Source organism: Piliocolobus tephrosceles, chromosome 10, assembly GCF_002776525.5.
Source record: "Piliocolobus tephrosceles isolate RC106 chromosome 10, ASM277652v3, whole genome shotgun sequence".
Lineage (NCBI taxonomy): Eukaryota > Metazoa > Chordata > Mammalia > Primates > Cercopithecidae > Piliocolobus > Piliocolobus tephrosceles.
In genome coordinates, this window is record NC_045443.1 from 126,635,569 (window position 1) to 126,652,012 (window position 16,444).

Genomic DNA, 16,444 nt, shown 5'->3' on the forward strand with positions numbered 1-16,444 from the left:
CCTTCCTTCCTTCCTTCCTTCCTTCCTTCCTTCCTTCCTTCCTTCCTTCCTTCCTTCCTTCACAGAGTCTCACTGCATCACCCAGGCTGGAGTCCAGTGGCATGATCTTGGTTCATTGTAACCTCCACCTCCTGGGTTCAAGCAGTTCTCCTGCCTCAGCCTCCCCAGTAGCTGGGATTACAGGCATGTGCCACCACACCTGGCTAATTTTGTTGTTGTTGTTGTTGTATTTTTGATAGAGATGGAGTTTCACTATGTTGGCCAGGCTGGTCTCAAACTCCTGACCTCAAGTGATCTACCCACATTGGCCTCCCAAAGTGTTGGGATGACAAGCGTGAGCCACCACCCCAGCCTGCTTGTGTTTCTTTCCTCTCCCCCAGGCATAACCAGCATGAATGGCAGATTTACTGCCACACTTTAATGGGCTGATCTTTCCCTCCAACTTCCTCCTGCTGTAACCCACCAAGCCATCACACGAGCCCAGAAAAAAGTCTCCCGGGCCCCTTCTTCCCTCCCTTCCCTGCCTCTCACCTTCTTTCCTTCAAGATGCCCATCTTCTCCCCACCAACCCCTAAAGCACACCAGAGCAGCAGAAGCACCCTTCAGCCTGCCAGTTGTGTGTTGAAATGGCTAGTGCTCTGCTCGGCCCATCATCTGGAAAGTGAGCAAATGAGAAGCACAGAAAATATTCCTGAGGTTGTTTTTTTAGCTTCATCGGTGGCTCCCAGGTTTCCCCTGTCTGTGTGTGTGTGTGTGGGGAGGAGGGGTGCGGAGGGTGGTGCTCGGAGGGGGACGGTCTGGGTCTAGATGTCTTTTCTGCCACTCAGTGATGTGGCCACTCAGTGATGTTAACCTCAGGCAGATTCCTGGGTGACCTGGGGAGAGGGCGCATAGGAATAGTCCAAATTCCTAGTTCCTTTTCTGCAATTTCAGAATACAAAAAGCGCTTCGAAAACATGTGCTTGAAAAACCTGCGATTGGGGCCCACCCGCCAGCTCTGTACATTTTTACTAGCAGGTACCTGCCTGATGGCCGGAGTCCTTGTTCACACGGACATCTACGGACCTACCTGGCTCACAGAGGACGAGGGCTCTTGCTCCCTCCTACCTCAGCCACAGCAATGCCTTGGAGCCACACTAACCCTGCACCATGTATTTCATGAGCCACAGAGCCCTGGGAATGGCAGGAATAAAATACAAGTTCTCCCGTGGTCGATGACCCTGCTGTTAGTTACCCAGGTCTATGCACTGTTTTCCCTCCTCAAATAACAGCTGTCCTTTGACCAGCACAATCGACCTCTGGTGTGCAAATGCCATAAGGGAAAGAGGAGTTTTACCGTCTCACCACCCATAAGACCACTTTTTAGTGAGTTTGGTGCCATAACTCCTTTCTGAACTGATGTGAAGTTACCTAGGCTTTGTTTGTCCTGCGTCACGAGACTATTCATACATTTTGGTTAAGAAACATGAATCTGTTGTTGATGGGCATGGCCTTAGACCTCGTTGGAGATGATACGTAATAGAAGACTATAGCAGCCGAATTACTAAAATCCCCCGGTCCTGAATTCTGAAGCCTCATTCCGTGCATGTGGTTGGCTGCTGTTGTTAATTTCTGGCTGGATCCCGACCTCCACTGGAGGTTCTTGGCCAGAGGCTGGCTCCCTCTTCGCTAAAGAAGTGTTGAAGAAAGGATTTGCCCCTCACTGAGGCTGTCCTCCCCTCCACCAGCAGCGAAGATGAACCGGAAAGGAATTAGCATTCTCACCTGGTGGCTCTCCTTTGTTTAGTGTCCCCACCTGCACCTGCACCTGCAAACCTCCTTCCGCATGCTACAGACTCCCATTCACCGTCACTCCTGAGCACCCACCATGTCTGTGGGTGGCCTGTTAGATACACGCTCAGGCATTGTCCCGGCAAAGGGCCTGAGCACGGAGCCTCCCTGGCTCAGCGTGCATGCACAGGGCCCACTGGCAGATTCATGGGCGTCAGTCTGGGAATGGACATCAGACTCAAGCATCGTGACTGGGGGCAGAGGAGTCAAGCAGCGTGAGTAGCGGTCAGAGTCCCCACCCCACCACCTTGTCCTCTGGCTCTGTATTGAGCAGTTGCTATGCACAGGGCTCATTGACCAAGAGGTTATTTCTGACCCTACCCTGTTGTCTTGCTCAGTCTCCATATGCGGAAGATTCCCATAGCTGTTTTTTGTTTTGTTTTGTTTTTGTTTTTTTTTTCTTTTGAGACAGGGTCTCTGTCACTCAGGTGCTATCTCAGCTCACTGCAACCTCCAGCTCCCCGGTTCAAGCGATTGTCCTGCCTCAGCCTCTGGAGAAGCTGGGACTACAGGCGCCTGCCTCCACACCAGGCTAATTTTTGTGTTTTTTGGTAGAGACAGGGTTTCGCCATGTTGGCCAGGCTGGGCTCGAACTCCTGACCTCAAGTGATCCACATGCCTCGGGCTCCCAAAGTGCTGAGATTACAGGTGTAAGCCACAGTGCCCGGCCCCCTAATGACTGGTTTTGATGCTTATTTTAAAGTGAGCCCCTAACTGTAACCATGATGTTCAGGGTGAATGAACATCAGTTCTCCTATAAATCAATGACTACTCTGTGTTTTAAGAGGTGGATGGAGGGTTCATACTGAAGAGTTTAGAGAAGAGTTGCATGTTCATTTGTGTGGTCCCGACTTTACCTGATGCAGGAGCCACTGGGAGAGTGATCAACATACGCTGGCAGTCGGGGTGATGACATGGTCACATTGATGTGTTGTCAGCGGTGACAGTTTGACAGTTTGGATAGTGCCATAAAATGTGACCACAGGGATGGTGTCGTGTACGAGAAAAGTACCACAGTCAAGTGCATGTTCCTCTTCTAGGCATTGAGGTCTTGAAGGAGGAGCCTCACAACTTGCAGTTTCGAACACAGGAAATCTGTCCTGTGACCAAATGTGTGAAAAATGAGGCAGGCACAGCAGGCTGCCTTAGACCTGTCAGGCTTCCCACAACCCCCTGGGGGCGCTGTTGGGCACTGTTAGCAAATGCAGTTTCCTGAACCCCACCGTCCACCCACCCAATCAGTATTCTTGGGGGCTGAGGGCGGGTGTGTGGGGCGCGTGTGTTTTACAAGCTCCGTTAGACAGTCTTACAGCAAGGTTTGAGAAGCAAAGCCACCGTCGAAGCCTTAATTAACTCAAAGGCTGCAACCAGAAAAGCCTGAGGAACACCCGAGATCTTGAACGACGGCAGCCTGTGCCAGTCTTGAGAAACTTCCCTGTCAACGTCCCCCATCAATAAGCAGTTGTATTTGAAGCAGCGGGAGAGGAGCTTCGGGGCTGTTTAATTTAACACACCAAGCCTGAAATTCAGAGTTGTCCTGTGATTGACTGTAGCTCATCTTGGAAAAATAAGTATGTATCACTTGCTGAAGGTTGTCAGAATGCAATGCTCTTTAAAACCATAACATTTTAAATCTGCCAGCCCCAGCGTGTGTCCTGCTCAAGGCTTTCTCTTCTCGTGGAGTTTTTTTCCCTTCTGTTCTGTGGCTTTGAGGTGACATCATCATGAGAAGGATTGTAATGGGGTTCTAATATTCATTTTATAAAACGAGTACTGGCTGGGCACAGTGGCTCACACCTGTAATCCCAGCACTTTGGGAGGTCAATGCAGGTGGATCACTTGAGGCCAGGAGTTCAAGATCAGCCTGGCCAACATGGCAAAACCCTGTCTCTACTGAAAATACAAAAATTAGTCGGGCGTGGTGGCACAAGCCTGTACTCTCAGCTACTTGGGAGGCTGAGGCAGGTGAATCGCTCGACCCCGGGAGGCAGAGGTTGCAGTGAGTCGAGATTGTGCCACTGCACTCCAGCCTGGGCAACAGAGAGAGACTCCATCTCAAAAAAGCAAAAACAAACAAACAAAACAAAACAAAAGGGCACGACTTCTTGTCCTCTGCATCTTGGTGAAACCTCATGGAGATGGAGCAGGTCAAAAGGATTCAATGAGAAATGCTCCACCAGCAGCCCCAGACTCCTCAGAAAGGAAGAAGCTCTGAGGATGGTCCTCTACTAATTGAGTAATTACTCTCTAAAGACAAAACTATGCTCTTTTGCATTATTATTATTATTTTTTAACATCACAAGTGCATTACTTGAGCCAGGGTTGGCACACCTGTGGCCCTGGACCTAGGTCTGATCTGCACATGTGTTTTGTTTAGTTTGCTGTATTCTTACAATATTGAATTACTTGTTGATATTTAACATGGAACACTTTTACATAAATATCCAGAATTTAGACCTCTCTTGGAAAAAAAAAAGAAAAGAAAAGAAAGAAATGCAGCAACCAGCATAGGCCTGTATTTACCACGGTGGCTGTGTTCACCTCCCACTCCACTTGCTGGGCCCCGGAAGGCGTTTGCGCCTCCCACTGCTGATCAGGAACAGAGGTGGGGCTTGTGTTTTTTTAACTCTCTTGAGAGATGGAATTTCCGTACTTGGCTTTGCTTTGAGTTTTTAGCGTCTGCCTTCTATAATGCCCCGTGAATTCTTTTCTTTTCTTTTTTTTTGAAACAGAGTTTTGCTCTTCTCGCCCAGGCTGGAGTGCAATGAATGGCGCTGTCTCAGCTCACTGCAACCTCTGCCTCCCAGGTTCAAGCGATCCTCCTATCTCACCCTCTTGAGTAGCTGGGATTACAGGTGCCCACCACCATGACAAGCTAATTTTTTTGTATTTTTAGTAGAGACAGGGTTTAACCATGTTGGCCAGGTTGGTCAGGAACTCCTGACCTCAGGTAATCTGCCCACCTCAGCCTCCCGCAGTGCTGGGTTTACAGGCATGAGCCCCCGCGCCCGGCCTCTGAGTTATTTTCATAAATAATTTTCAAGAGTAGATCACTGCATAGCCAATGGAAGATCCTGAGTGGACGCCCCTCCTCCATGGTTACAGCGCGCGTGTGTGGCTGTCAGCCAATCGGCTTTTCCGCAGCTCCTGGCTGAAACCTGTGTGAAACCTGCAGCACCTGGGCTGGAAGGATCCCTCTCAGGGACACTCAGGGCCGCAAGTCCTGCTGTGTAGCTCTTCAGTGCATTTGATGAGGTGTCCGGTGTCAGATTCCAGAACTACTGCTGATGTCCGGCGTGGCATGTCAGGGCGGGCACGGCTCTCCTCCTCTGTGTGAGTGTCTGGCCCTGCCTTCCTGTGTGCCGTGTCGTCCTGAGGTGGGTGGGAATCGCTGCAGTGGATCTGGGCTCCCGCTCCACCTGGGTGACCTCAGAGGCTGGAGGGGGCAGTGGTTCCCAGTGTTCTCTTCTTAGAAGGAGGAAACCACTTTTTCCAGAAGACACAGACTGCTTGTCTCTCCCTCCCCTCTTGTTACGTGAAAGGGGTCCCGAGCCAGACCCCAAGAGAGGGTTCTTGGATCTGTCGCAAGAAAGAATTCAGTGCGAGTCCATAAAGTGAAAGCAAGTTTATTAAGAAAGTGAAAGAATAAAGAATGTCTACTCTGTAGACAGAGCACCGTGAGGGCTGCTGGTTGCCCATTTTTATGGTTATTTCTTGGTGATATGCTAAACAAAGGGTGGATGACTCACGCCTCCCCTGTTTAGACCATGTAGGGCAACTTCCTGACGTTGCCATGGCATTTGTAAACTGTCACGGCACTGGTGGGGGTGTAGCAGTGAGGATGACCAGAGATCGCTCTTGCTGCCATCTTGGTTTTAGTGGGTTTTGGCCGGCTTTACTGCAACCTGTTTTATCATCAAGGTCTTTATGACCTCTGTCTTGTGCCGACCTCCTGTCTCATTCTGTGACTTAGAATGCCTTCACCGTCTGGGAATGCAGCCCAGCAGGTCTCAGCCTCAGTTTACCCAGCTGCTATTCAAGATGGAGTTCCTCTGGTTCAAACGCCTCTGACAATCTCAGTGGCCAGACTTGGGTCACACGTTGTCAGGGGAGAACAGGATAACAGTGTTCGTTCTCTATTGCATGCAACAAATCACCACAAACTCAGAAGCTTGAAGCCACACCCATCTGCCATCTGGCAGTTTCTGCGGGTCCAGGCTCTGGGCACAGCCCGGGTGGGTCCTCAGCTCAGGGCCTCAAGTCCCACCAGGCTGCACTCTGGGTGGCCGGGCCACATTCTCATCTAGAGCATGGTTGGTGGCATGGTTCAGTTCCTAAGGCCATTGTTTTCTCCCTGGTTGTTGGCCAGAGGCCACCTCAGCTCTTAGAAGGTGACGGAACAGATGCCCCTGGATGTGTGATTGAGTTACATCTCAATAAACCCACTGGAAGCTGAAAATGCACGTAACAGCCTGCGCAACACAGTGAAACCCCATCTTCAGAAAAAATACAAAAATTAGCCAGATAAGGGGCATGTGCCTGTATTTCCAGCTACATGGGAGGCTGAGGTGGGAGGATCTCTTGAGCCCAGGAGGTTGAGGCTGCAGTGAGCTGTGATCGCACCACTGTACTCCAGCTTGGGTGACAGAGCGAGACCTTGTCTCAAAAAAAAAAAAAAGAAGAAGAAGAAGAGAAAATGCACTTAATACACCAACCTCCGGAGCATCACAGCTTAGCCCAGCCTACCTCAACAGTGCTCAGAACCCTTACGCTAACCTAGAGCTGGGCAAAGTCATCCAACGCAAAGCCTGTATTAGAGTACAGTTTTGCATATCTCATATAATTTATCAACTACTGTACCGAGAGTAAAAATAGAATGGTTGTATGGGTGCCTGAAGTTCAGTTTCTACCGAAAGCATCTCACGCTCACACCATTGGAAAACGGAAACACCTGAAGCTGAACCATCATAAGTCAGGACTGATTGTGGTTTGCTGCCCCTTGGCCTGGCAACACGGGTGTCCCCTGCTCTGCTCTGCTGAGATGATGTCCTGTGTGACATCACCCTGTCGAGGGAGCCACATCCCCGGACCTTTACCATATTCTGTTGGTTGGAGGCAAGTCCACCCACACTCGTGTCACGGGCCGGGGTTCCTGGGGTCAGCCCAGGGTGCATCTGCCACACCACAACTGGCTCGGACAAATCAGGACCAACTTTTGGAAGTGGAGACAGGGTCTTCTTCCCAGCCGTGTTGCAGAGGGGTAGAACTTCAAACACGCACGGTTCTCTTGTTGAAGAGGAGGCGCTGAGTGCCTGACGAGAGTGTGGGTTATACATAGCTGTGTAACTAAGAATCCCAAAAGTCAGTGCCTTACAACTACCACTATTTTATTTGTTTGCAATTTTCTGAGTCTGCAGTTTGAGCTGGGTTTGCAGGGTGGTGCTTCTGCTGGTTTTGGGGGGTGGCCTGGGGCCACTGGTCCAGCGAGGGTCTTCTGGCAGCTGGCCTGGAGCTGGATAGTCCTAGACGGCCTCACTCGTGGTGCTGGTCATTGCTCAGTGCCTGTGTTCACATGGCCTCCCTTCTCCCAGGAGGCTAGCCCAGGCTTTGCTTTACCTGGCGGTCTCCAGGGCTCTAACAGAGCTGGGGGCCATGGAAGCTATAAGAGCTTTTGAAGCTTTGCATGGAAGGCAGACCGCGTCACTTCTGATATGTCCTGTCAGTCAAAGCAAATTACCGACCAAATCAGAGTCATCGGGTCAGGGTGGGGAATAGACCACACCCGCTCAATGGGGAGAGTGGCACTGTCATATTGCAAAGAGACATGCATACAGGGGTAGAGGGTGTGGCCACCTTTGCAAACCGTCTACACTGGTAAGCAAACGACAGAGTCTGTGTCCACGTGGATTTCTCATGTCCACAGGCGCGTGTCCTGCAGATTCCCGATGCAGCTGCACAGGAGCTTTTAGTCCAGAAGGAAAGCATCCCGGAGCTTCAGGGAGTGACTTAAGATTCAAGAGAGATGTTTGCTTCTTCTAATGGTTTTCTTTTCCTTTCTTTCTGCCAGTCATCCAGGGTTTTATTAAGCCAGCAGCCAAGATGTTGCTTACTCATAACCCCCCTCTCTCTTGCTTTATTTAAGTCTATGTTTTTTCGTTCACTCTTCTCTGCAGAGAGAAAAGAAGAGTGTGTTTTATCACAACCTGTTCCTAGAAACTCTGTAATTCAGGATTTGGTGGTAAAAGGGCCATGCATTCTGTCAGAATAGCAAGCAGAGCGGGGAAGGAGGGCATTGGGTTTCCACCAAAGTCTCCACGTGAGATAAATCAAAGATATGGCCGGCATCATAAAATAATATACCCAGCTATAAGCATCTCAAATAATTTTAATAAGAATGTTGTTCTGCCCTGAAACGGGAATAAACATATTTTTATTATAAAATGACCACCAATTTACTATAAAGTATAAACATAATCTATAAAAATATAATTCTACTGTACCATAAATATTACTGTGTATATTGCCAGCTATAAAAGGCATTCAACATTTAATTAACAATAATTTGGAGAATATGTTGATGTTCCTTTTAAACAGCAAGAGCATTGTGTATTGATCTTAGACATTGCTGCCTTCTTGGAATTTACGTGGGCTGTAGGGGAATAACCATGGTAACGAGAGCTAAGTATGTGCTGAGCTTTGCTCAAAATTATTTGTTTGCAGTAACTCGTTTGCTATCCTCTCAACACCCTAGGAAAGAGGTATGTGATTACCCCTGATTGACAGTTGAGGAGCTGAGGCACGGGGAGGGTCAGAAACTGACCCACTGCCGCTCACGTGAAGGGTAGGGTGTGAATTTAAACCCACGCCTCCTGCATCAAGAACTCTGCTGTTGATTTATGTGCATGCATGGAGAGTAATGACTGGTCCCCTCCTCTCCCTGAATACCCTTTAACAGTCAAAATACTTCTAATTTTTTTCTCCAATCCTGAAATCCTGAAGGGCTTTGATATTAAAACCAGGTCAGCAGGAGCACTCTCTCATGGCTGCGCCAAAGGTCTGCAAGCCTTCCTCAGTAATGAGCCTAAGCGGAAACACAGCCGGAAGCTGAGCTGCAGAAAGAAAGACCAGAAAAACAAAGGGCTGTTACATCCCCCTCCCTCGCTTCTTCATGCTGGGAGCCCCTGGGACTTGGGGCAGGGCTGGGTTTACTGATTAAGTACCCATCACTCCTCCACAGATGGGAAATGTGGGGCCCAGAGAGGCTCACTAGCTTGCCCAAGGCCACACAGCAAAGTTAAGTCGTTCAGAAAAATTTGAACCCAGATCTGGCTCTGAAGCACTAGTGCTTTCCACTGCACCAGACACTACCTGTATTGTGAGGACAGGCTTGGCTCTGCACCCAGGGAAGAGGACAGAACAACACAAAGGAAAAGAAATGGGGTGGGGGTCATATTGTGTGGGATTCAGACTCTGGGGTAAGACCTAAGTTCACATCTGAGGCTCCACTTATGAGAGGGAAGAAATTGTGGATCTGAGAGTCCTTGGGAAGACAAGTGGTCTTGTTGATCTAGGGAAGGGAGTTGGTGGCTCCAGTATTTTTTATGATGTTCATCCCAGCATATGTGTGTGTGTGCGTGTGCATGTGTGTGTGCACGTGTGTGTGCATATGTGTGTGCATGTGGGTGTGTGCATGTGTGTGTACATGTGTCTGTGTGTGTGTGTGTCTGTGCATATATATTATTTCCCACTCAGTCTCAATGTTTGCATTAACTCCCATCCCTCCTAAAAGTCACTCTCTCCAGGTCCAGGAGGCAGACAACGGCAAGACCAGCAGCTAATGCAGACACAGGGTCTTGGGTGCATTTGCAAAATCTCCCTTCGTCAGTGATTTATGTCTACTTCTCCTTCCATTTTTGCAGGAGTTTGTTCATCTGGCAAAGAGACTGGTTAGTGATCCTGCATTAGAAAAGGAAATTGTAGGGAACGGACGGGAATACGTGAGAATGTACCATTCATGGCAGGTGGAAAGAGACACCTACCAACAGCTCATCAGCAAGCTGGAAGGAAGCACTGAAGACTGAGGGCCCCGCCTCATCAGACACCTGCTGTCCGACACACGGCTCTGGTGGACACTCAGAGACAGAGTTCTGGGTAACGTGGGTCCGATGCCGTTCATATAAAACCAGCCTCAGCAGAATCCTAGAAAATGTTGATCGTGAGTCCCCAGAGCCACTGCGTTTATCCCATATCCTTCTGTGCGTTCAGACGCTGTCCCAGGTGTGTTCACCGGCCAGTCCTGATGGAGGTGCATGAGTGACTGGGTTGACTGGGACAGGGAAAGGGGAACTGGTTTTCAGGGAATTTGGGAGAGAATTTGATTACCTGCTTTAGGGCTTTGGTGCAGACAATGGAGGCTTATTTTCAAGCAGTCACGGTTCAGACTCCCCCGACCTGCCTTCTGACCGACCTCTACCCATCATTGCCAGTTTGAAAGGCAAAAGCAAAACACAGACATGTCAGCTGAGCCGGGTCCTAGCAGGATTTTTGTTGTGATCTCAGGACTCTGACAGGCATGTGGGTGGCCCCAGGCTTCTCTGAACAATAGAAAGTGCTGTGAGTGAGCTCACGCCCAGCACATCTCACTTTTCAATGGTGGAATTGAAAGTTGTGCTTTTTAGAAAAGTGGCCAGGCTGCTTGTAGGCCCCGCCCACCTCTTGGCTGAATTTGAGTGGAAAACCGGGTAGGAACAAGTGCCACGTCACACGTGCCTGCAAAACACTCAAGTGACCCTGAGATGGAGGCCTGGGGCTTTGGGTCCAGGGTGGGCCCTTCCCCTTCCCACATCAGGAACCCAGGGATGGGTGTTGGAAGGGTCACCAGCCTCCAGCCCTTGGCAGGATGGAGCTCAGTTCTGCAGGGCTTTGCAGCCACACAGTGAGGTCAGCCCGTGCCAGCCCTGCCATCATGGTAATGGTGGCCTCGCCCCATCCATGTCATCCGTGTCACATGAGAACGTGCAGCCTTCCTTGTCCTCTGCTAGTGGAATTTGCCTGGGAAAACCTCCACTGAATACTGAAATGGTTGCATGCCGGTAGGTTCCTTACAACAAATGGGGAAGGCGGTGTTTCCCACCTCTTGTGGGCAGAAAGCAGTCTGTTTTAAGGAGGCGAGAAGGCACAGGCAGGGCAGAGCGTTGCCGTGGGAAGCATTCGGTGAAAGTGGGTGCAGGCGCTTAGGAGGGCTGAGGGAGAAGATTCCACCGGCGCTGTCTTGGCTTCAAGTTTTAGGATGTCTGAACTTTCTGCTTTCATGTTTTCAACCATCATTTTTTTTTTTAATGGCACAACCTACATCTTGTTTTTAAAAGAAGTAACCTCAAATTAAACTTCTTAAACTCTGATGCCCTGGGGATGAGAACAACTAGCTTGGATCTTGTGCCGTGTAATTTGATGTTTCATTCTACTGCCTCCATCGTGGAACAGAATCGCTTTCCAGAAAGGCAGTTAGCTGGAAACAGCAGAGGCTCCCAGCAGTGAGAGGGCTGGTCAGCAATGCCTCCCATTGCCCCCCGCCCCTTGTTTTTGTCCTCTGAGGGACCCAAGGGTTACGGCTTTCATGTCTAGGCGTGGGACAGAGGAGGGAGAGGCAGAGCCTGGGCCCGGAACGGACGGCCCGGTCTGAATCTGGAGTAATTAATACTGCCCAAAGAAAAGGTCCTGCCAGGTCCAGTGTTGTCTTAGATCTGAAGATGCTGCTATTTACAAAACGCTCATCGTCCGAAAGCTTGAATCTGTTCCTCCTTGAATGACCCTGTAGATGCTTGACCTCCACTGTACCTCCACATCACCACATCAGTCCACATCACATCAGCACATCTTTGTAGGAAAACGTGCACACGCCCCATGCACTGTGGGGGAAGGGCGTGTTTTTACATTAATAAAGTATGTCACCATGAGCCATCTGAAAATAGCCTCTGTTTCTTCCCATGGTCAGCAGTGTTCTGAGGGAGCAGATCCCTTCCCCACCCGCCAGACCTCACGTCTTCAAAGGAAGCACAGACACTCTAGCATCTAGTTAAGTGGGGGTTAAAATGCAGCCACTATTTTAATACCCAAGTATAGATGTAAAACCAGGGCTTTTCCATGAGGGTTCCACATGGTGTCAGTTTCACACTTGGTTCACTTTACGTTTAAACATTTATTTATTTTTATTATTATTTTTGAGACAGAGTCTTGCTCTGTCACCCAGGCTGGAGTGCAGTGGTGCGATCTCAGCTCACTGCAGCCTCTGCTACCTGGGTTCAAGTGATTCTCCTGCCTCATCCTCCTGAGTAGCTGGGATTATAGGCGCCCGCCACCATGCGTGGCCTAAACATGTATTTGTTTTTATTTGTATATGGTATTTGTATTTTTATTTGTATTTTTAGTAGAGATGGGGTTTCACCATGTTGGCCAGGCTGGTCTCGAACTCCTGACCTCAAGTGGTCCGCCCGCCTTGGCCTCCCAAAGTGCTGAGATTACAAGTATGAGCCATCACGCCTGACCTAAACATGTATTTATTTTTATTTGTATATGTTCATGGGGCACACATGCAGTTGTGCTCTGTTGATACATTGCACGGTGGTGAGGTCAGGGTCTTCGGGGCATCGATCACTGGGCAAGGCACACCGTGCCCACCAAGCAACCCTCATCCTCCCCTCTTCCCTCTCAGCCCTCGAAGGCCCAGCATTCCACACTCTGCTTCCATGTGTACATAGTATTTAGCTCCCGCTTACAAGGAAAATTTGCAAGATTTGTCTTTCTGTTTCTAAGTTGGATCACTGAATATAATAATGACCTCCACTTCCATCCATGTTGCTGCAAAAGACATGATTCCTTCCTCTTCATGGCTGAATAGTATTCATTGTGTGTATATATTCCACATTTTTTTGGACGGAGTTTTGCTCTTGTTGCCCATGCTGGGGTGCAGTGGCACAATCTCAGCTCACCTCAATCTATGCCTCCCGGCTTCAAGTGATTCTTCTGCCTCAGCCTCCCAAGTAGCTGGGACTACAGGCACGCACCACTATGCCCAGCTAATTTTGTAGTTTTAGTAGAGACAGGATTTCTCCATGTTGGCCCGGCTGGTCTCGAACTTCCAACCTCAGGTGATCCGCCCACCTCGACCTCCCAAAGTGCTGGGATTACAGGCGTGAGTCACCACACCCGGCCCCACATTTTCTTTATCGAGTCCTCCATTGATGGACACTTAGGTTGATTCTATATCTTTGCTATTGTGAATAGTGCTGCAGTAAACATATGAGCACAGGTGTCCTTTGGATATAATGATTTCTTTTCCTGTGGGTAAAATGTTCAAACATTTTGTGTGTAGTTTTTAGTTTGCTGATGTACAGGTTTGAATGACTCAAAAATACATTTCAGGATAAAACTGAGATACCATAACCTTTACAGATTGAGGGAAATACTTTTAATAAAAATAACACTAAGCCAGGTTCAGTGGCTCACGCTTGTAATCCCAGCACTTTGGGAGGCCCAGGCAGGCAGATCACTTGAGGCCAGGAGTTGGAGTTCAAGACCAACCTAGCCAACATGGTTCAAAACCCTGTCTCTACTAAAAACACAAAAATTAACCAGGCATGGTGGCACATGCCTGTAATCCCAGCTACTAGGGAGGCTGAGGCAGGAGAATTGCTTGAACCCAGGAGGTGGAGATTGCAGTGAGCCGAGATCATGCCACATCACTCCAGTCTGGGTAACAGAGCAAGACTGCCTCAAACAAAAACAAAACACAAACAAACTATATATATATGTGTGTGTGTGTGTATATATATAAATACACATATATGTATACATATATTGTGTGTATATATGTGTATATACACACTATATATATATATATACACAATGTAATATGTACATTTATATATACATATGGGTATATACGCATATATACACACACATATATACATATATACACACATATATATGTATCTAATAACTTAGTGTCACGTAGCGAGAGGCATGGCTGACACTGGGTTGCAGGTCCGAGTCATGAGTTGAGGCTTACAGCTTCTCCTTAAATACCACTCTTCAGCCCCTTCCCACACTCTCACAGTAAAGCAGTGAGACAGGGTGCCTTTTCCACCTTCAGAGGTTCATCGTGCATCTTACAGTTTACAAAACCAGGCTGCATAGGCTCCCCCTGCCAATGGGATTGCGCGGGCGCAGTCAGAACCTTGCCAGCCCTGCGGCTCTGGAAAGTGTGGTGAAGACCGCCCTCCTCGGACACAGCTAAGGCTGGAATTTTGAAAACATGTGAGCTCACAGCAGGTGTCTTGGTGTCAGGTGTTCGATGCTTTCCTCTTTTGGCCTCTGCAGTAGTACTTTGCATGGAGCTACAGGACCTCTTCCCTTGACACGTCCCTGGTGGTTGAACTTGCCTTTTTTAGCATTTATCTGGAGCTTCTTATGAGACGGGAGAGCTAGCTCTTCTTATCCGTTTTCTGATGAAGAAACATTTGTCTTCCTCCCTCCCTCCCTCTTTCCTTCTTTTTTTGTTTCCTTGCATCTTCCCAGTCCCCATCCTCACTTCTCTCTGATTCTAATGTCACTTTCAATGGTCGGTCAGTGGTAGGAGCTGATGTGGGAATGGTGTGAGCCGAGATCTGCCTACCTGGGATCAGCCGCAGCTGGCGGGGCCGCTGGAAACAGCGGCTCCCAGCCTTGTCTTTGAGAAATCTGGATACTTAGGCGGCGTCCCTGACCAAAGGAATCAGACTGTCAGGGGAGACCCGGGCCCGAAACACCCCAGTGGGACCCCGTGTGCAGCAGAAGCTGACAGCTGCTGACTGACATCATCCATTCGTAACAGGGACCAGAATTTCATGGAAAACAAGGACAGTCTAAGAAAAGGCTGGATTGTGACTTCATACTGAAAAATGCAGCCCAAAATTATGAAAATAGGTTAAATCTGTCTTATGTTGAACAAAATGTATTTGTGTGGGCATAACAGAAACAGTATCCAGTGGCTCACACCTATAATCCCAGTGCTTTGGGAGGCCAAGGTGGGAGGATCACTTGAGCCCAGGAGTTTGAGACCGGCGTGAGCAGCATAGCGAGACCCCATGTCTACAAAAAATAGCAAAAAACTAGCCAGATTAGCCAGACATGGCAGCACATGCCTGTAGTCCCAGCTACTTGGGTGGCTGAGGCCGGAGGATTGCTCCAATCCAGGAGTTTGAGGTTGTTGTGAGCTGTAATGGCCCCATTATACTCCAGCCTGGGAGACAGAGCCAGACCGTCTCTGTTTAAAAAGGAAAAGAAAAGAAAAGAAAAGAAAATGACATTATGAGTATAAGGCCAAGAGATATTTCTTTTTCCTTTTCTTTTCTTTCTGGTTTTTTTTTTTTTTTTTTTGAGATGGAGTCTCACCCTGTTGCCCAGGCTGGAGTACAGTGATGTGATCTCGGCTCACTACAACCTCTGACTCCTGGGTTCAAGCAATTCTCCTGCCTCAGCCTCCCAAGTAGCTGGGACTACAGACAAGCACCACCATGCCTGGCTAATTTTTGTATTTTTAGCAGAGACAGGGTTTTGTCATGTTGACCAGGCTGGTCTCGAACTCCTGTCGTCAAGTGATCTGCTTACCTTGGCCTCCCAAAGTGCTAGGATTACAGGCATGAACCACTGTGCCCAGCCAGGCCAAGAGATATTTCATACAAATAAGTAAGAAACAATGTGCTAGGACCTCATCAATACCCCTCAGAGATTCTCTTCTTCCTTTGAAATTAAAGTTTTCTTCTGCGAGGCCTGTCCCCTCATTCTCCTGCTGGGTTTGTCCTCAATTCTTAGCCAGTTTCCAGCACTGCCAGAGCCTAACGTGCCTGTGGTCCAAGTAATTCTCCAACATCCAGTTCACCAATTTCAACAAATCCTGGATCTTTTGCAACATTTGCAATTTTACTTTTCAATGTATTTACATCCTGTTAGTATTTATTTTAAACATTTTACACACCTAAGAGTCGGGAAGAGGGACCGACTTGACACTGCTATGGAGTGGGGGGGCATCAGGATGACATTTGGTTCAAACAGACATAAGATCCATAATAAACAGTGGCTTAAGCAAAAGAGGATGCATATTTTCTCTCTTTCAAGAGATTCACCGAGCAGGTATGGGGCAGAGATCCAGGCTCCTTCCATCCTGTTCTTCCATCCTCAGTATGTGGCTGTCTCTACCTCATGGTGCAAGGTGGCTGCCCATGCTCCAGCATCATGCCTGAATTCCAGGCTGCAGGAAAATGGAAGGCAGGAATGAAAACATCTCTCTCCTTCCTGTCAGGACAATCTCCACTTACCTCCCATGGCCACACCTAGCTGCAAGGGAATCTTGGAAATGCAGGGTTTTCTGAGCAGCCATGTGTAGCTGCAAGGGAGTCTTGGAAATGCAGGGTTTTCTGAGCAGCCATGTGTCTGGTTGAAAAGCTGGGATCTATGACAAAAAAAGGGAGAATGCATATTTTAGGGGCAGCTTGCAGCTGCAGCAGCTATTGAGATGAACTGGGTTTAATGTCTGCAATGGTTACAGGCATCCTACTTTTTTTTTTTTTTTTTTTTT

The 16,444-nt window shown here is 48.6% G+C and overlaps 1 protein-coding gene across 10 annotated transcripts in view; it reads left to right on the forward strand.

Annotated features, from left to right (window-relative positions):
• GLT1D1 (glycosyltransferase 1 domain containing 1) overlaps positions 1-11,809 on the forward strand; it is a 128,996-nt gene extending 117,187 nt beyond the window's left edge. For 4 of the 10 annotated variants that reach the window (XM_031936397.1, XM_031936400.1, XM_031936396.1 and 1 more), the window contains one exon: positions 9,750-11,786. In XM_031936397.1, coding sequence (XP_031792257.1) covers positions 9,750-9,911 — 162 coding nt within the window. In that variant the 3' untranslated portion in view covers positions 9,912-11,786. Of the gene's footprint in view, positions 1-9,749 lie in introns of all 10 variants that reach the window. The other 6 variants (XM_026457422.1, XM_023187258.2, XM_031936398.1 and 3 more) reach the window with 3 other exon arrangements.
• The last annotated feature ends 4,635 nt before the right edge of the window (positions 11,810-16,444 follow it).